This window comes from Callospermophilus lateralis, chromosome 3 (assembly GCF_048772815.1).
Source record: "Callospermophilus lateralis isolate mCalLat2 chromosome 3, mCalLat2.hap1, whole genome shotgun sequence".
NCBI classification, from domain to species: Eukaryota; Metazoa; Chordata; class Mammalia; order Rodentia; family Sciuridae; genus Callospermophilus; species Callospermophilus lateralis.
The window spans coordinates 116,891,348-116,911,981 of NC_135307.1; the positions used below are offsets into that span (position 1 = coordinate 116,891,348).

Below are 20,634 nucleotides of genomic sequence, written 5' to 3' on the forward strand. Positions count from 1 at the left end.
CCTCCCCCACCGCAGTCTGCTTCCTCTGGCTCACTGGCCTGGGCATTGGGAGCAGAGGACCCCTCCCTCTCCGCTGGGCTTTCCAAGGCTGGCTTTACAGGGGCTCAGAGGCCTCACTTACTTTCCCCTTCCTCCATCTCCCCCATGATGGCTGAACTATCCTGTCACCCATCCCTTCTCACCCACTCCTCCCAAGGTTCAAGATAATCTGATCCAGCAAGAACTCCTTCTCCTGGGCAGAGACCTGGCAGGTGCCCCCAGGATCCTGCCCTTCCACAGCCCCTGCCTCAAGCTTTCCGTTCTGTCCTGCGATGGAGGCGATGAATGGGAAGCAGTGGAAATATAGGTTCACAGAATAATGCAATTGGGAGGGTGAAATAGTGTCCAAGTGAGGCTTGGACAGTACACTCGTCTAAATAAGGTGGTTCTACAAAGAGTAGGATCCCCGTCCCTCTGGGAGCACAGTTGCCATCCCCTGGAGTCAGGTTGACTGGTTGGGGTAGCAGGGAGGCCGCGCCCTGGGGAGCCGCAGTCATCGGAGGAGGAGTATATCCGGAAGGACTGTGGGGATTCTGGCTGGGAGCAGCTGATTTGGGGAGCCAGGATTTTGCTCTGGTTGGATGCTAATAGGAGGGAAAGGCAATTCTGTGAGTGGGTCTCCTGGTAGAAGGCATGTCTAGAAGGCAGGGGTGATGACATGAGGCTAAAGCGGTCGCTGGTAAAGCAGCAGCAGTCACTCATGTTGATCAGAAACAGGAGAGGTTTGGTTATTTTTGTGGCTTGGACAATGCTCATGTTTTAACTGTGTGCGGACAGTGGTCAGAGAGCGGCCTTGCATGGTGCTGGGGAATTATGTCCAACAGGAGAGCACCAGGGACCCCCTGTGGCGAGCCAGCACCCACACTCACACTCCACATGGCAAGCGCCTTGCTCAACACTAGAGACACTGCTTCTTTAATTTTCTTACAACCCTCTCCCCATTGTCCAGATGAGGAAACTGAGGCAAAGAGAGGTAAAGTGCTCACTGAGGTCAGCAGTAACTGGCAAATCTGCAGCATAAACCCAGAGCTCTCTGATTCCAAAGTCCATTTTGCCCCCTGCCCTTGCCCTGGAGATTGAGCCTCTGTGGGATCTTCAGTGTACATGGCCCCAAATTGTGCTCCCCCAGCAACCCAGTTGGGCATCTTTCACTGCAGGGACTCAATACTGCTGTCATAGGCCAGTAGCAGTGTCAGCAGCCACCTCAGCCCAGGCTGGTGCTCTCCGCCTAGAGGTGTGAGGGGTAATGAGGCCCCGTAATTAAGGTTTCTGGAGACGCGACCAGGAGATTTATAGACAGGCTTTGTCAATAACTGTGCTCCTGGCTGCAGATCCAGCAAGACATCGATAAGTGCTCGTTACAGCGTCTCCCCGCTCCCTGCCCTGTCCCCACCAACCCCTCCCGAGCCTGTCAGCTGCCTGTTCACAGCGCCTGTGTACACAGGCTTCGCTCAATTAATTTGCACTTGTTGGCACCATCTGTTCTTTTCATGTGTCCTTATCAGGAGCGTGTGGGTCCTGCCTCCTCCTCAGACTCGCTCCAGAGCAGAGAGGGAAGCACTCCTCCTCCAGGCTCGGGCTCCCAGGCAAGGTCACATCTCAGACTGGGCTCCTTGGGTTGGGCACAGTCTGCCCACTCAGTCTAGGTGAGGCTTCGTCTCCTTCCGGGACCCACGAGCCCTTTCCCTGGTACTGGGAGGCAGGGCTGCCATTCAAGTTCCAGCTCTGCTCCCAAGCTTGAGGTTTGGCAGATCCCTGCTCCAAGAACAGTGGCACCTTTGAGTTACAGGGTTGAGAAATGGTTGAGAAGTAACTTCCATGTCTCTTATTTCCCTTGAGAAGAATCAGTGGAGGGCTGGACAGGGGCTTAGATTGGACAGCTCCCTGGGTGGGTGAAATAGGGCATGGCCTGGTGACTCCAGGATGCCAAGGCAGGTGGCACACCCAGAAAACTGAGACAAGGTGGCATCTCAAGGATCCCTCCCCCCCCCCCCCGCCGCTGTCCCCAACTTATGGTTTTGGGCAGCCAGCCTCCCAACCTACTCTTCTCTGGGTTATTCTTTGCTCCGGAAGTCCTCTCAGCCTCTTCTGGCTCTGAGGCTGCTTTCTGACCTCCACACAGGATTCTGACCCTGAAGGGCTGTGCATGCTGAGTCAGCTCTGCGACCAGTGTCGTGGGAGGCCAGGCAACCTCTTGCGCTCTCTGGCTCTGTTCTCCTGCACAGCACACTGTGTGTGCTTCCAGGGCCACTGGGCCTAATAATGGGAGAGCCTTATTCACAGTCATGCTTGGTGTCAGCATGTAGCTCCAGCCCAGCCCAACCCAACCCAACCCGACGGTAACAGGCTCCATGGCGACTGCCTTAGCCTGTCATTCAAGGCCTCCGTGATTAGACCCTGCAGCTGCTCCCGCCTCATCTCCCACCACCTGTCCTCAGCACACATGCTGACGATCCACAACACTCCCCTGGCATGCCAGATGTGTCCCACCTTTACACAGTTGCTCCTGCTGCCTCAGGACAGTACCCCTTCCATACTCCTGAATCATCTGACACACTCCTCCTCATCCTTCAAAACCTACCTCCAGCACTGTGACATCCTCTAGCAGCACACCAAAAACCATGGTGTGAGCATTCAGGAGGACGGCCTCAGACTGTGCCAGCCTGACTCAGTGCCGTGGGGGTGTGGAAAGCACAGCACCCAGTGGGGCTCTGGGAGATAGGGTGTAGGGCTCAGTGGGAGCCATTGTGGGGGACCTAGAGGCATCTGGACCTTCCTGCAAGGCTGACTTCCAAGTGGAGCTCTTTATGCCCCCAGAGGTTCTGAGGCTGCAGGAAGTGGGTGGGCCTGGGACAGGAGCTGCGCTCGCACGCTCTTTCTTTCTCTCTTTTCTGTTTGTTTTGTTTTATACTACTAGGGATTGAACTCTGGCATGCTCTACCAGTGAATTACATCCTCAGCCCTTATAATTTTTTTATTCTGAGACAGGGTCTTCTGAGTTGTTGAGGCTGGCCTCAGATGTGTGATCCTCTTGCCTCAGCCTCCCAAGTCGCTGGGATTTCAGGCATTCTCCACATGCGTAGCTGTACTGTGAGGCTGGAGATCATAGGGGACTTTGACAGCCAAGCAGGGCAAAGAAAGTGTGAATAAAGCCCCGATGCTTTGGGATCTCTGTCTTCCTTTGCTCTTCCTACTCTGCCCTGCTTTCTGGGACCCACCCTGAAGGACACTCCCCAGCCCCACAAAGAACCCTCATCTTCACATAGGAATTCTTTGGTGTGTCCCACCATGCTTTAAGAGTCAGGGAAAGGGCCAGGGAGCTCTTCAGCACCCATTTCATAGATGAAACTCCCGAGCTTAGGCTGATCTGCCTGGGGCCCACCTGGGCTTCAAGGAATAGGCAGACGTGAGTCATTCAAGGGTGCAGCTCCCTCTCCCTCTCAGCACCCCACACCTGTTCTATGTCCAGTGATGGACCCCTGAGGATCCACTTAGGTCCCCCTCCTGCCTCTTGCTAGAGCAGGCTGGAAGGCAGCCATGTCTGAGGCCTGGCTGGCTCAGAGGATGCCTCCACGTGGTGCATTATTGATGGGGCCTCTAATTGTGCGTTTCCCAAAGTCTACAGGCCTTTGATGAAAAATTCATGGCACGCCCGAGGATGGGAGCAGATTCGATCGATTGGCAGCTCAGCGGGTGCAGGGCTGGGCCCCTCGTGGGGAGGGGTGGCTGAAAGCTGGACTGGAGGGGGCGTGGGTCCGGGTCAGTGTGGCCTTGCTCCCAGGCTCTGGCCCACACCACAGGAGGCAGCAGCCCATTTCCCTGACAGGGAGGGAGTTCCAGGGCAAGATCAGAAGGGTTAGGGTCCCTATCTGGTACACCAGCTGGGCGACTGGCACCATCAGGGAGGGTGGCTCCATGTCAAGTGTTCTTCTCATCTCCCTGGAAGAGTGTTAGTCCCTCCAAAGCCTTCCACGAGCATCACACAGAGCAGGGAGTGATGTTTGGGGAGTCATTTCCATGTGGCAGGTACTCTGCTCAGAGCTTTATACCCACAACCTCACATGTCCCCCAACAGCTCCATGAGATGGGTGCAGAGAATGCTCCATTTTACAGAGGGGAAACTGAGGCTCAGAGATGTTAAGTGATCCGCCCAAAGTCCCCAAACTAATGAATAGCAGAGCCCATGGTCTTTCTGCTTTGCCAGGCCAGCTCAAATCTGGGCTCCAGAGCAGGGTGGGGATTTTTTTCAATGCCTCTGCCCATCCTTCTTACACTAAGAAACCTCGCTAAGAGGGGCTGGGATGGTAGCTCAGTGGACAGGCACTTGCCCAGCATGTGTGAGGCACTGGGTTCGATCCTGAGCACCACATAAAAATAAACAAAATAAAGGCATTCTGTCCATCTACAATTAAAAATATTTAAAAGAAAGAAATATCTCTCAGGGAAAGTGAATTAAGTGAAAAGTGAGGCCTGCAAATGAAGAGGCAACCCTCCCCCACCAACACTGGCAAGACAGACGCCCCATTGGTGGAGATTCTCCCACAGGTAGAGGTCTTGGACTGTCCAGTCAGGTTCTGTAACTGTGCCACCATCAAGGCCCCAGAGAACCCTAAACATTCATTAAGCAAGTAACCAAATATTTATCAAGTTTCAGCTCCAGCCAGGCATCTGCTGGCTCCCCATCCTGAAAGGCTTGGGGCTGAGCTGGCTAGGATGGGCCAAGAGCCCCCACGCCCTCGGGAGGGGTCTCTGCATCCAGGCTGAGGCTGTTCTGCCTTCCTGACTACACGTTTCTAGCTGGTGGGCTGGCTTGTTTGGGTTTGTTTTCCCTTTGCTTCCAGAGAGATCCTTCTAAAAACACCCACCCATGTCTCTGCTGAACTAAAGAGAAAAGAATTTGTCTGGACCATCAGGAAGGCAGAGACTGGGAGGCCCTGGGGGCCAGGCGTGGGACCCTGAGTCCTACTGCACAGCTGCAGAGAGGAAAGTGAGCCCAGTTGAGCAGCTGGGGGAGGGAGGTGCCTGAGAACATGGGGGTGCAGAGAGAGGGAAAACTGAGAGGTAGAGGGACAGGGATGGAGAGGGTAAGGCTGAGGGGGAAAGAAAAAAGCATGGAGAACCAAGGGCACAAGTGGAGAGGGAAGGGGGAGATGAGTAGGGAGGCTGGGGTGTAGCTAGAGGGCAGGCTGGGGGTAAGGATTCTGAGACTGGGGCTGGGGGCAGTCAGAAGACCTGGGTCCTAAAGGGCCACCATAGCCCTCCCCAGGGATGAGCCTAGCCTGATTTCAGCCACCCACCCAGGGGCCCCCTCACTCTGGAACAAAGAGGAAGTGGCCCCATGGGCTGCCTGCTTCCAGCTCAGGGCTGGGCTCCATCACTAGGCAGGCACTTGTTGTAGCAACAGTCCCTGGGGACCCGTCCCGGTGGGGGGGGGGGGGGGAACAAGATTGCTAGCAGCAAAGATGGGGGAGCCAGGGGCCACACTCCCTCTAGCCCCTAAAGCTGCTCTGGACCTGGTTGACAGCCGCTCTGTAAGTCTGCCCCCACACCCACTTTTCCTGGGAGATGAGTCTGTTCACCTAGCAGGCAGGTATGTAGGGGTGTGTTGCCAGGCAACCACTAGAGGTATTCCTGGAGCCTTGTACAAGTGAGAGGCAAGGAGGCAGGAGACCAAGGCACTGGCTTCTAGATGTCTACAGTCACAGGAACCTTCTGCAGAACCCCTAGCCCCAACCAGGGCCTCTTGAGCCCACAGCCAGAATCCAGAGAGGGAAGAGCAAGATTTCTGGGGAAATCACCTAAAGTGACCCTTGTTTCTTGCTAACTGAGCTCTGACTCTGGCATCTTGGAAGTCCAGCCCCAGATCCCAGTCTGGGCTAGCCTGGGAGGGTTTGCTGATAGCACAGACATGGTATAGGGCTGTGAGGAAGAGTGGAGGTGGCAGATGGAAGCATTCAAGAAGAAGCAGATTAGTCCCAGGCTGTGGGCTTGGGTGATAACAATCTTTTAAATTCAGGACCCCATTCACAAAGTATTTCTTCTTCTACACCCAGTAGGTATCATCTCCCTAGAGACAGATGAGGGCCTATAGAGTGGCAAGGGCCTTTCTGAAGGTCATCCAACAGCTATGGGCAGAAGTGAGATTAGAACCCAGGTTCTGGACCCCTGCCCACACTCCCCCCTTCAACACACACACCACAAGAAGCAAGCAATCAGAGGCATCCAGACTTTAACCAGGGGGTATTCTGGTAAGAGGTGACCTGTGGGGAAGGGTTCTTTGTGGGAGACTGAACAGAGCCACTTTGGGGAGGAGTCTATTCCCTCCCCAGCCCCCTGGATGAGTGCCCTATATATCCTTGGACTGAAAACAAGGGCCAGCCCAAGTTTCTATCAGCAGAGGGAAGGCTCTGAGCCACATACCAGAGGAGGAGTTGATAGCTGAGCTTTGATAGAGGATTGACAGCTGAGCTTTGAGGGGGGTTTTTCGGGGGGAGATATTCCTAGAGGATTGGGATCCAGAGTGGAGTCTTATAGATTAGGCAGGGTTGAGAGAGGCCTAGGAAATTGGGAATGGGAAGCCAGTATCTTTCAGGAAGCCCTACCCTATGATCACCCCAGCCTCAGCCCCATTGTCCAGGCCTGGTCCAATTAGCCTGCCTGGCTCCTGCAGGGGCCAATTAGACAGGGACTGGGGTCAGCTGCCGGCCAAGGCCCCGCCGCCCCTCACCCCTTGGAGCTTCACCAAGCCAAGCACAAAAGCTTTCTAGACACCATCTCTGCTGCTGCAGGAAGGGAAAGAAAGAACAGAAAAAAAGGGAAAATTCATTCCTTTTGTTTCTTTGCTGTAACCTTGGGCCAAACAAAGAGGCAACTGCCTCCCCCTCCCTGGGAGCGTGGCTTCCATAGAGCAGGGGAACCTGTTTTAAACAGCAAAGTGCACAGATTTATAGTGGCTGGGAGGCCCAGCTGATGTCCAAAGAAAATAATTTCAGAAGCCCCACTTGGGGTGAGGAGGGCCCTAGTTCTAGAACATTCTGTGACTCCTGACTGTTCTCTGTTCAGAAGCAGAGCTCCCAAGCCTGGCACTCCAGGTACCACTTCCCCAACTGACCCCACAGGCGAAGCCTGCTCCAACTCTCTAGCCAGAGAGATCTATGTGCTTTTCTGATCTATCCCCCAAAGTCCAGGCCTGTGCTGGCCTCCATATCTGTGCTCAAGCCATTCGCCCACCTCAAATCCCACCCAGTCCAGTCAAATCTTACCTCTGCTTCAAAGGCCTGGCTCCAGCCCCTCCCCTGCCCTTTGCTCCTAGTTACACTTCCATGTGTCCTGTGGCGAGTCCCCACCTTCCTACTGTCAGCTCTCTGAGGACAAGGTCTCCCCTCTCCAACAGAGCTGAGCTTAATGCAAACCCTGGCTGCCAGACCTTACTGGAGCAGAGGTGGAAGGCAGAATATAACAATACACAGCCCAGAATGGGCTTGGGGAGCTGGAACCACCTTGCAGTAGAAAGTAGAGCAAAGACCACCAGTGCCACGCTTTCCCCAGATTCTCACTCTCTGGCCAAGGCCCCATCCCAGAGACCACCCTGGCCAAACTCCGCAGCCCTGCTCTCTGGAACACAGTCTCTGCTGCAGGGCCACACCCTATGCCTGATCCAGCTTGGCCTCAGTGTCCCCGCCAACAGGGGCTCACAGACCTCCCTTGCCTGCCCTCTGGTGGTAATTAAGTTCAAAAGGGAATGGAGGGAAAGAAAGAGGCTTTCTCACTCCATTCTGTTGTCATATTGTCCCACACTGGGTAGAAGGAGAGCTTGTCTGGGTGGACAGGAGCCAAGGACAGAAGGGCCAAGGTTCAGGTGACATCATCCTGGAAGTTCCTCTGAGTAAGGGGACTGCTTAGCCACAGTGAGCTTCAACCCCTGGGACATACTGGTCTCATCTAATCTTCAGTCACAACCCCCATTGACTCCCAGGCTTTGCTGGGACAGACCATTGGGACTGGGCTTTTGCTCCCAGCTCCTTGATCTTGGGACAAGGGTGGGAGTGAGGTCAGCACCAATTTGTGTAAAGTGAACATTTCCTTTGGGGACAGGGCAGAGACTGAACCCAGGGGCACTTAAGCACTGAGCCTCATCCACAGACCTTTTTAATTTTGAGACAGGGTCTTGCTAAGTTGCTGAGAGCCTCATTAAGTTGCTGAAGTTGGTTTTGAAGTTGCTATTCTCCTGCTTCAGCCTCTGGTGCATTAGGACTGGAAGTATGCACCACTGCGCTAGGCTCTGTTTTATTTTAAATAAATATGGTTAATTTCCTTATTTTTTCTCTTTTTTTTCATTTTTATTGGTGTATTACAATTGTACATAATTTTAGGATTTGTTGGTACATATTCATAATGCACACAATATGGTAATATAATTTGGCCAATATCACTCCCCTGCACTCCCCTTTCCCTCCCCACATCCTCCCCGCTGGTCCCTTCCCTCTATTGATCTCCCTTTGATTTTCATGAGATACCCTCCCCTCATATCTTCCTTTTCCTTTTTCCTCTCTAGATTCCACATAGGAGAGAAAACATAACAACCCTTGACCTTCTGAGTTTGGCTTATTTCACTTAACATAATGATCTTTATTTCCATTCATTTTCCTGCAGATAACATAATTTCATTTTTCCTTATGGCTGAATAAAACTCCATTGTGTGTGTGTGTGTGTGTGTGTGTATGCCACATTTTCTCTACTCATTCATCTGTTGATGGACAGATTCATTCCCTTTAAAGGTGTTGAAAAACTTAGTCTAGCAAAAGTGGCTTCTTTGACATCCTGAGGGCTGGTCTGCCAGGAGCAGCACCTTGGCCAATGCTTTGTCTGAGAAAGGCAGACAGGTAGACAGGCACGCCCAGGAGCTGGAAGGAAGTCTGTAGCTGGTGTCCAGCAGATGGGAGATGCCAAGATGGAGTGGCTCAGGGGTGGCTGCTGGTCAGAGGAGGTAAAGCTTCAAAGACAGAAAGGGGCCTAGGGAGCCTAGGCACAGGGCTCAGTTCTGAAAGGAGGTCTAATTGTGCTGTGCCTGAAACCTTGAAGTTCAAAGATGGAAATTTATTATGAAGGGCTTTGTCCAAGAGGCCAGGAAAAAATGTTCTAGTATCTATTGCTACATAATAATTCACCTCCAAAACTTGGTAACTTAATCATTTTTCCTTTTACCATTACATATCACAGTGCTGTGGTTCAGGCACTAGTCAAGACACAGCAGGAAGGGCTCCTCTCTACTCTAAGTTGTCCAGGTTTTCAACCAGGGTGACTTACAGGGCAGGGCTAGAACGGCTGGGGGCCAGGTGCACATGCACATGGCTCTTTCCCACACGGTTAGTTGAGCTTCCTTATAGCATGGTGGTCTTGGAGACACAGGACTTCTCCCTGGGGAAAGAACAGTGTTCTGGGAGGGAAGGGGAAGCTGCAAGGCCAGTGATGAGGGAAGGGGGCTTAGACTCCACCTCTCAATGAGAAGGAGTAACAGCATTTTCCACCATCTTCTGACCACCACAGAAGAAGGGCATGTTTTGAGGCAACACAAAGAAAATCCAACTGAAAAGGAAGGCAGAGAACTAGGAGGCCTACCTAAAGGAGGAGGCTACAGAGAGCAGACTGGAGAGCCAGGAGGGTGGCAGGGGAAGTGCCCTCTCTGGGCAGAGGAAATACATGTAGAGAGGGTGGGTACACCACATGAGCTGGTTGCTCAGGAGCAGAGGGATATCATGAGGAAGTAGAATTGCCTCTCTGCCTTGTTTAGAGTCAAGGCCTGGCCAGGCCCAAGGGCAGGACTCTTTCTGACTCAGAAAAGCAGCCACCATAAATTCTAAGGGCACCTCACAGACCTGAGAGGATGGGATGACTCATGGGCTGGATGGACATGCCTTCCCTCTCCAGTGGGCATCTTGCCTAGAAGTAACCTCAGTCCCTGGGGAAAGGAGAAAGTCAAGTGGCATCTTACCTATCACTTTGGACATGGTAGTTCTAGTCCCCCATATTGGGCTCCACAGGACACTCCCTCCACAAATGCCCAGAGACTAAGTCCAGGCACAGTTATGCCCTTCATGTATGAGGCAATCTTGACCAGACGACCTGGCCTTCCGGCCCCAGGGCCAGCTCCCTGCTCAGCAAAGTTGAATGGAAATGCCTCTCTTTCAGACTCATTCCAATCAGAGGGCAGATACAAAACAAATAAACCACAAGGGCCTGGTCAGTAAACAGACATTCAACAAAGGGTAGGTATGTCATTAAGGCACTCCAGGGCTGCCTACACAGAGAACATGTGCTAGGTGGATAGAATTTTGTCTGGTTTGCAAAGATTTAGGCTGTGCCTCAGGCACCTGCTGCTGCTCAGGCGGGAAGAGTTGGGGTAACTTCGAGATGGGTCTTATCCCAAACCCCTTCCTTCCACACTCAGCCCTGGGGCTGGAACAAGGCAGAGGACCCAGCTGAGGGTCAGGATACACTGTGTGACCTCAGGCAAGTCACTGCAACTCTGTGGGGTTCATGGATGGTTCTTAACAGAAGGCATCTCTTAGAACCTCTAAAATGGGAATTCCAGGGCAGGAAGTCTGGAAAGGTCAGCTGTATCCCCTGGAGAGGGACATATGTGCTGGGGGCTGGAGAGTGAGACCCTCCCCACCCGGTACACACATTCCTCTGCAACCTAAACTGTGGGGCCTGCCTCAGGGAGCCTCAGTTTTGAGACTGAAGGCTGGAGCCCAGCATCCGTGGGAGGCTGCTGCCCTCTGCTGGCTAAAGAGGCTAATCACATACAAGTGACCTGAGTCTCCAGTGTGGATTTGAGGGCCTGGAGACGCAGAGGTTGGCTGCCTAGGGAAGGGCAAAGAAGGGGAAAGGGTGTGTTCCCAGCCCAGAAAACCCAGCGGCCTGGCACAGCCTCATGCCCACCTTCTGTGCCCACTTCAGCCTCCTTTAGGAAGCTCTCTGCACTCTGGCTTGGCCAGCCTGCTCCCGCCCCCTTTCCTCCTACCTCTCTGGCAATTGCCCCATCTTGAGGGCTCCTAACCCTCTTTCACCTCCCCACCCTGATTTTGAAGATCTGCTCCCTTCCCTAAGACTCCAATGTCACTTCCTGGGGGCCTGTCTTCCCACCTCTTAGCCCTCTACCCCTGCACACCCTCTGCTGTGCCCAGTCCTCATGGGCAGCCCCTTCCCCCATCTCCAAGCCCACGCCTCTGCCCAGTGAGGGTCCCTTTGTGTCTCACCCTGCATATTGCTCTTGGCCTTCATCTCCCCCATCTGTCCTTAGTTCTGGGCATCCAGAAGGGTCTTAGCCCACCCTGTCTGGCTTTGGCCTTTGGTCAGCCTGCAAGATGGAGACCTGCCCTCTTTGGCCTGTCCTGCTGCTTCTCCAGTTATATCTACCTCCCCTCCCCACACTCTGCCCTCCAGTAGCTCACCTGCTTTGTCCCTCATCACATATTCCCACATCTTTGCCTTTGCTGTGGTCTTTCCACCTGGGAGCCCTCAACCCCCACCCCCCACAAAATACCTACTCATCCAAGAGCCAGCTCAGGTCATCGACACCTCCTATAGTGTTATAGATACTTCCTACCATCTCTCAGTGTAGAGAGAAGCCACTGCAGGCAGGGAAATTCTGGGCTCAACTGTGCTATATGGCACAGACCTGGCACTCAGTGGCACTCTTTAAGTGTTGACCCTGTTTATTGTGCTGCTTCTGATGTAGGCACTATAACTGAATCTCTGAAACCTTGAGAATGCTATTACCAGCCTCAGTTTCCTCATCTGCACACTGAGGGCATACGGGTCCTTCTGCTCAACATGGTTGGTAGTGGCCACAAGTATATTTGAAAGCCCCCACTTGGTAATGGGCCTTAGATTCTGCCATAGAGCTTCTTATTTGGGAGGGAGGGAGTTAAGCATTGTCCTCTTCAGGCTCTTGTAAGAGATAATCCCTACCCTTCAACCTCACTGGAAACTGGGCTTTGGAGCCTGTAAAATGGGAGTAATCCCATGAGCATACTTTTTGTACTCAGTGCCCCGGGGCTATTATAAGAATAATTAAAAAAAAATCATTGATGGTGTACACCTGTAATCCCAGTGACTCTGGAAGCTGAGGCAGGAGGATCTCAAGTTCAAAGCCAGCCTCAGCAACTTGGCAAGGCCCTAAGCAACTCAGCAAGACCCTGTCTTTAAATAAAATATTTTAAAAGGCTGGAGATGTGGCTCAGTGGTTAAGTGCCACCGGGTTCAATCCCTGGTACAAAAAAAAAAAAAAAAAATCATTCAAAATGGAGGCACCTAGGAGCCAGCTCATCTCATGTCTCGTCACTCTAGAGTAACCTTGAAGGAAGTGATTTTCCCATCCCACATGAGGACAGCAGGCTCAGAGGACAGCTGCCACCTTTTCAGAGCCAAAGAAGTGGTACGAGTGTGGCAAAGGCTGCTAGCACTCAGTGGCCATTGACCAGCTTAAATCGGGGCCTCTGCCATTTCTCCTCTCAGCAAGCTCTGAGGGCTGGGGTCCTGGTCATGGGGGTGTCAGTGGGTAAGGTAGGTACAGTGGGTGCTCCAGGATCAGGCATGATGGCTTTGGAGTCAATAACCCCAGTCATTAACCCTGCCTCAGCCTCCCAAGCAGCTGGGATTACAGGTGTGTGCCACCGCTCCTAGCTCCCTCATGTTCATTTCATTTCACAATGTGCCAGCCCAGAGAGAAGTCAGCCGCACCCCCAGCAGACTGACATCTGGGGAAGAAAGGGAGCAGACGGCTCAGTGGGCTGGACCACAGGGAGAATCTGGGACATGGTGTCCTGTGTGATCTCAAGGCTAAGCTGTGACGCAGAGCATGGCCCTGAAGTCCAACCTGGCTCCAGGCTCTAGGGAGAGGTCAGGGCTGCCCTGTGGGCTGTGGCCTCCCAACTCAGCTGGGTTGCCCAAGATCCTCTGCTCAGCTGAGGAGGATGGGCCAGGCAGAGTAGTGAGCCAAGACCAAGGGGCCACTCCATTCCCCTGGAGCAGCCAGGCTGGGGCGGGGGATGGGGGCCTGTGGAGGAGGACAGGGCCAGCCTTCAGGGATGGAGATCCACTGGACCCATTGCCCCCTCCTCCAGCGGGCTCCATCTGGCTGAGGGGGAGCCCCCCCACCAGAAGCCCAGCTCTTACTCTGTCACTTCCTTTCTTGTTCTGCGTCTCAACTTTCTTCATCTGTCAAGGGGGTGTTAATTATTACAGAGCTCTGCTTAACCAACCCCCCACCCCCACCCCAGACTGGAGTTGGAGAACAGTGGGCTCTTAGGACGCTTCCCTGAATGAATCAGACTCAAGGGGTGGGCCAAGAGGCTGGCAGCCCTTCCTCCAGGGACTCTGCCGTCCGTCTGTACACAACACACACACCAAGTTCTGGATGGGAGCATCTCAATTTCCTTCATGCTCATTTTTTTTTTTTTTTAATACGGGGGATTGAATTCGGGGGCACTTAACCATTGAGCCATGTCCTCACTCCTTTTTTTTTTCATATTTATTTTTTAGTTAGAGTTGGACACAATACCTTTATTTAATTTATTTATTTTTATGTGGTGCTGAGAATTGAACCCAGGGCCTCACACGGGCAAGGTGAGCACTCTACCGTTGAGCCACAGCCCCAGCACCCCAAAAAATACTTTTTGTATTTTATCTAGAGACAGGATGTCAATGAGTTGCTCAAGACCTCACTAGGTTGCTGAGGCGGGCTTTGAACTCAGCCTCCCAAGCAGCTCGGATTAAAGGTGTGTGCCACTGCTCCCAGCTCCCTCATGTTCTTTTCCTTTCACAACAGAGAATAACCATCTCTGGGTTGGCACAATTAATTTCAGGCCATTCTTTTTAATTACTGCCTATAGAACAGAAGCTAAGCAAACCTAAGCTGAACTGCAATGAGCATCCTTGAACAGCGCGTGTGTGTGTGTGCATGTGTGTGTGTGTGTGTGTGCACGCGCACGCACGCATTTGTGTGTGTGAAGGAGAAAACCCTAAAATCCAAGAAACCTATTTGGATGTTGTTGTAATTGTCCAGAGCAGACATGATAAGAGGTTGGACCAGACCTGGGAAAGAATGGAGGAGAGCAATTTCTTTTGCTGAAATGTGATGGGCCTTCTCCAGCCGGTGTACTGGGCTTCCAAACCCCTGTCAGTCATGAGCTGCCATAAACTGAAGACTTAGATCTCAGCAGAGGAGTGGGCACAGGAGGCTAGGGGAGCAAGGGGGAAGCAAGGGTCTGACTAAACATCCATAAAACCAAAATGGGATGGGATAAGAACAGTACCTCCAAATGAGAGATGGCTGGACAGGGACCAAGCCAGGGGCTTCGCACACCGACTCCAAGGCTCACAGCAAACCCAGGAATCTCTCATATGAAGACTCTCAAGTTCAGGAAGTTCTGAGCTACACAACCTGACTGTAGCTATATTGGGCTTCCAATCTAGACCTGGCCATAAATTTTGTCTGTGTGCAGTCCCAGGGCTGAACATCCGGGTTAACATGCTGACTGGGGACGCCAGATGGGCAGATCTAGAGAAGCCAAGACCTGGAATACAGCAGGAGCAGGTGCTAGGGAGATAGACCCAGCTCTCATAACAGTTAGAGGGAGTCCAGCCAGAAAGCTAGACAGTAGCAGGTGACAAGTGGTGTCTGATGATCCTCTGTGTCTGAGGACTCCTCCCCCAGAAGACAGTGGCCTCCAACAGCAGGTGGAAGGCAATGACTGGGAAGCCAGGCCACATCCCCAAGCAGCAGGGGGCCCAGGTGGGAGTTGGGGAAAATCTGCTTGCTGGGGGTTTGGGAGCCTGCAGGCCCATAAGCTCCCACCCCACCCCATGGGCAAAGCCTCCTATAGCTTCAGGAAGCCCACAGGCCACCAGGGCTCAGCAAATTTCCCTTCCCAACCCAGTTCTACTTCCTCTATCTGGACACTTCTGGTTTTATGCATTTAGATTTTGTGCTGCTTCGGTTTAAGAAACTCCATAATTTTAAAAATAAATAATAGTAAGTAAGTAATTTCTGATTATAAAGCAAATATATACAAATATATCTTATTAATTTTTCATGTGCATATTTGGGCAGACATGAAAGTATTTCCAAATTGGGATCAGAAAAATAATTCTTGTTTATAGCTTGATTTTATCACTTCTCATTATAGCGGGAGGTATTCATGAGTGGGAGCCTCATGGCAGGGTTGCACAGACTCAAGGGCCAACAGGCCTGGATTTCAGATGCTGGCTCAGCCATACATTCGTTTTATCACTGAGCAGGTTATTTACCTTTCTGAGCCTTGGTTTTCTCACTGGTAACAGTATGCCTCATAGGCTTACATGAGGGAGGTCACATAAAACACTTAGAAGGAGACCTAGAACATAGTAGATGCTCAACGAACCTCAGATATGAGGGTTATTGTTATTTCTAACCTCTTAACTGTGTCTGCTTCCTGGCCTCACATCTTGTAGCTGGATTTTGACCTTGACCCTGACCTCATCTGAGTCTTCCAGTCCTGCCTTGTGTCCCTTCCTGAATGCTAGGTTAGTTGGGGAGTTGGTGTCAGGGTTAGTTCAGAAGTAGCACTTAGTGTGATTTCTAAGAGGCTCTTCCCTGGGGTCAGCAATATAAGGGGAAAGGAAGAAGGAGGAGGCAAAGGAGTGGTTAGTATTTGGCCAGACTCTGGAAACATGACCCTGATCCTTTCAAGTCTGCTGCCCATTGGCTTTCTCATCTGGTGTCTGAGACTTGGGTTTCCCCCTGAGCTGGCATCACAGGAACTGATGTGGCCCTTGGGAAAGCACATTAGTGCAGCATCCCTAATGCAGCCAGAAAGGATAGGGAGCAAGTCATAACCAGCCCCCAAGGGAGATGCTAAAAACTTGGAGTCGCAGGTTGGGGCTCATGTGGCTCATGGGCCTTGAAATTGCCCCACTGACTCCCAAATAAAGGCATATATGTGGGGGTGGAAGTTTCTGTGGGGCCGGAGACTCAGATCTAGACTCTGGCATCCACAGGAGATGAACAACTACCAGCGGGCCATGCAGAAGATGGCAGAGGACATCCTGTTACTGCGCAAACAGGCCAGCAACTTAGAGTGGGAAAACCGGAGGCTGAGAAGCCACCTGACCCAGCAGGAAGTAGAAGAGGGGCAGACCAAAGATGAAGCCTCAGACCTGGGTGAGGATGTACAGGCCACTAAAGGCATCCAGAATCCTGTCTGGGCCAAGGCTCTGGATTGGAGATAGGGTGGTGGGAAGTTTTTCCCAGATACGCATGCAGCTGGACTTGAGCTAGCAAGACTGCCCCGCACACGCCACCCACAGACACTCAAAGGGTCCCTGCCCAGCTAGTCCTCTCAGGGGTGGGAAATGGAGTATCCAGTCCGGTTGCAAGCCCCCAATTATGCTGATCTGAGCTAAGAGAGGCTCCACCCTGAGTCAGCTCCCTACCCATCCCAGCAATGTCCGTGAAGGAGAAGCTGCTGCTGAAGGAGCTGGACATGAGGAAGCTGAGGGACAAGGTGCAGCATCTGCAGAACGAGCTGATCCGGGTGAGCTGGGGCTTTTGGAGCAGAGGGGGAGGGAGATGGATGGCAGCATCAGGAGACGTGTCCTGAGCAGAAGATGCGTTGAGGGAAGAATGACCAGCCCACAGAGGATTCAGCAGGGGACTGGGTGGACCCCTTCAGCCAAGAGTGACTCCCAGGCACCCATTCTCCCCCTTCCCTCCCTGCACAGAAAAATGATCGAGAGAAGGAGTTGCTCCTCCTGTGCCAGGCTCAGAATCTCCAGGACGCGAAGCTGAGGCGGTACCAGGACAAGCTGATAAAGATGAAGGCGCTAGAGGAGACTGTGAGGCACCAGGAGAAGGCAGGTGCAGGGGTTGCCAGCTGGGGGCCTTCAGATGGGAAGGTGTGGCACCCCCAGGCTAGCCCAGCCTCCGTGCTCTGCCTGCCAGGTGATCCAGAAGATGGAGCAGGTACTAGAGGACAGGCTACGGGACAGAAAAGAAACCCCACCACCCAACAAGCTGCAGAAGAAACCCAACCCTGGTAGGTCTGCACCCCTAAGTGGATGTGAGTGAATTGGCTCCCTAGATTTTGCCCCACCCCTGGAGCTCCTTCCTTCAAAGTCCCCTGAGCTTAAGGAGAATCTGCAAAGAGAGACCATGCTCAGTTGTATCCGTGGGCCTGAGATACCCAGGATGAAGTCCCCCGCCCCCCCGCCCCCCTCACTCAGGTACTGGGCACTTCCAGAATGCCCTGAGCTATCTCCTCCTGCCAGGGAGCCTCTTAGGACAAGACAGGACACTGTGTGAGTCAGGCCATCGATTGGAGAATCCTTGCTAACTAGGAGCACTAGGACTTCCCCCAAAGAGGGCCACCTGGGATATCAGTTCCCAACTCCTTAACCCCAAAACCCTTTGAATTATTTCCCCATCTCTCCACATCTTCAAAGATTCTGCCTCTGCAAAGCAAATAAACAAAAAAGACTTTGAGAATCCATGATCTCTTTTCCCCACTGGTGCTAATCAGAGCCACAAATCAGAGATGGCTCTGATGGATAAGAAAGAATGAGGTGACTCCATAACAGACCTGTCCAAAGCAAGAGGTTACTCCGTGCTGCCTCTGTAGTCTCCCAGGACAGAATGGAACACAACGCTGGGACATGGAGGCAAGACAGCCCATCTCACGAACACCTGTGTCCCATGTTCATAGCCTTCCCTTTGCTCTCAGGTCCTGGCCTTCCCCTGAGTTCTACAAGAGAGAACCTGCCTATTGACGTTTACTCAGTGCTACTGGCAGAAAACTCAAGGCTACGGGAAGAGCTGGAAAAGAACCGCCACCAGACGGGCCCCATCATTCTACAGCAGCAGGCCCTGCCGGTAAGAGCCACCAATACAGGCTTGGCCATGACCCACTTGCGCCAGTCACTGGGTGTCCGGTAGTCACCCACAGCACTGTCACAAGTTGATGATTAAGACCAGGAGACTAGGCTTCCCACTTTGCGCATGATCCTGGCATATTCTGGAATGTGAGCTCTCAGGCCTTGCTCTTTTTCTCCTGGGAATGCATGTATCTGAAAACTTCTACCATACCTACATCCTGGGAGAAAGCAAGCCCCTGACGTATCCCTAACTCCTTTTGCGGCACGGCTTGCTTCCACCAATCCCTGTATTTCCTGGGATTGGTGCAACCTTGGAGAGTCCTTTTCCCCATCCCAGGTGGATCCTGGGGAATTGGGAGCAGGTGGAGACTTGGCAGAGAAGCTTCGAGAGACAGATGGCCCAGGCCACTCCAAGTGCACAGAGACCTTGCCCGCACAGGTGGGTGTCCCAGGGCCTAGAGATGCCTAGTCCCCCTCCACTTCCCAGGTGGTTCCAGGTGTTCCCCATTGAAAATAGAATTATAGTCAGGGTGGGGTGCACACAGGAGAGTGATTCTCTTCATCCCAGGACTTGCAGGAGGTGAGTTCTATTTGGGAACCCTGATGCACGGACATTCAGGTAAAGTGTGGGGGTTGGGGAGCCCTCCCTTCACAGATGTTTTCCCCCTATCAAAAGATTCCCTGCTGAACTGTCTTCTGTGCAATCACGGGAGCAGCTTGATTCATTTCACACTTGAAAATTGATGCATAATAACTTCAGATGCCCCAAATCATGGAAAAAATAGCTATGAAAAAAAGCACGCACCCAGCCTATGCTGAACTTCAGGAGGAGGGTCGGGCCCAGGAGCCCAGGTCTGAGGCTCTGTGTGGAGAGCTGGTTGGAACTCAAACTTGGCTGGATTCTCCTTCAGTGCCTTGCTGCTTCCTGAGCTCACCTCACAAGCTGGGACCTTGATGAGTTTTTTGCTTTGCCCATAGGATCTTCTTGCCAGTAATTCAGATAAATTTAATCTCCTGGCTAAGCTGGAACGGGCTCAGAGCCGGATCTTGTCCCTGGAAAGCCAGGTGGGTGAGGTGCAGGGGTTGATGAGACTACGCAGGCTCTCTGATTAGTGTGTGGCCAGGATGGGTGCTCAGTGTATGTCCAGGATCTAGGGTCAGTCTATGACCAGCATCAGAGCCCAGTGTGCAGCCATGGTCAGAGTGAAGGCCCAGTGTGAACCCCAAGTCAGGACTCACTCAGTATGTTGTTGGGATACAGAGAAGGTATCTGTCCTTCTCATTGTCCCTTCTACCCCTGAAGTCTCTTGCCCAGAGCTTGGCTTTCTGCTCAGAGAAAATGCCTGGGGTCTGGCTGTCCTGGGTCTCAGAGATGGGCACTACTGCCCACTGGTTTTCCATCTGCCCTCTTCATGTCTGCAGTTAGAGGACTCAGCTCGACGCTGGGGACGAGAAAAACAGGACTTGGCCACACGGCTACAGGAGCAAGAACACGGCTTTGGGCCCCCCTCAGAACCTATCATCGTAAACCAGCCTGTAAGTGACCCCTTCAGAGGAGCTTGTGGGGGCTCAAGTGGTAGAGCCACCCACCCCCACCCAAATCACTGAGCACTGAAAAAAACTTGAGAGACCAGCTCCTGGGCTGAGCGTCAGAAGTCCTGGGCTGAAGTTCCTGCTCTGTTCCCAACAGAAGCCCTTGTGTGGCCTCAGTTTCCCCACCTGTCTAGGGGAATAGAAACCAAAACAGCCAAAACTACCCCTTCCCCAAAAGATTGTTTTGAAATTCAAGGAGGAGAAGACTAGGGATAAGGGGCAGCTCATGTGGGCATTTCTGCAATATCCTGGCACTGCCAGTACTCTAGGACTGTTTTGTTTTGTTTTTGTGGTACCAGGGATTTAGCCCAAGGGCACTGTATCACTAAACTACATTCTCAGCCCTTTTTAAAGTTTTATTTTGAGATGGGATTCTCGCTAAATTGCTGAGGCTGGCCTCAAACTTATGATCCTCCTGCTTCAGCCTCCTAAGTCACTGAGATTATAGGCTGTGCTCCCATATCTGGTTGTCTAGGACAGGTTTTGCTCATGGACAGAGTAGCTTGTACCCCTACACCCACCCAATTCCCAGTCCCAAGGTTCTTCCTCCCATCAGCCACCCTTTTGGAGTAATCATAATGCTGCTGTAGGCTCCCAAGGCCTACTCACAGATGTACCTCAAGCTTAGCTCTAGGACACTTGCCCCCAAAACCAAGATTCTGATTTCTTCTGCTCTTGAGCCATCTGTTCTTTGCTCATGACTGAGGCTCCACAGCTCCTGAAAAGGACCTGAGAATGGGACTGACAGGGAACACAGGGCCACCTTTGAAACGCACCTGAGCCCTGCAGACTTAGGTGTTCCATGCTGTGATCAAATGGGTCTAGAAATCTTTGGGAAGTCACAGCCCACTGGGTTTTGGATCCTTGCCTTACCAGGCAAGATGCCCTAGAACAGGTTACCCCTGGGGACAGAAGTATACTCACTGGCCGTCTTTGCCTACCACAGAATGGCTCAACCAACTCCAAGGATCTCAGGCGGCCCTCTAAGCTGGAGACTGCACAGCCCAACCAAGACAAGCAGCTCAACAGGCCCTCGAACCACCAGAATATCTCCAACTCCCAGCAGGCCTGAGCCTTCCCACATGCTGA

The 20,634-nt window shown here is 52.5% G+C and overlaps 1 protein-coding gene across 1 annotated transcript in view; it reads left to right on the top strand.

Moving 5' to 3' along the window:
- Ccdc33 (coiled-coil domain containing 33) overlaps positions 1-20,617 on the top strand; it is a 105,205-nt gene extending 84,588 nt beyond the window's left edge. Inside the window, exons 13-20 of the mRNA XM_076849412.1 lie at positions 16,081-16,243; positions 16,525-16,616; positions 16,804-16,935; positions 17,024-17,117; positions 17,784-17,950; positions 18,931-19,017; positions 19,375-19,488; positions 20,492-20,617. Of these exons, the coding sequence (XP_076705527.1) occupies positions 16,081-16,243; positions 16,525-16,616; positions 16,804-16,935; positions 17,024-17,117; positions 17,784-17,950; positions 18,931-19,017; positions 19,375-19,488; positions 20,492-20,617 (975 nt within the window). The remainder of the gene's footprint in view (positions 1-16,080; positions 16,244-16,524; positions 16,617-16,803; positions 16,936-17,023; positions 17,118-17,783; positions 17,951-18,930; positions 19,018-19,374; positions 19,489-20,491) is intronic.
- Positions 20,618-20,634: the final 17 nt, after the last annotated feature.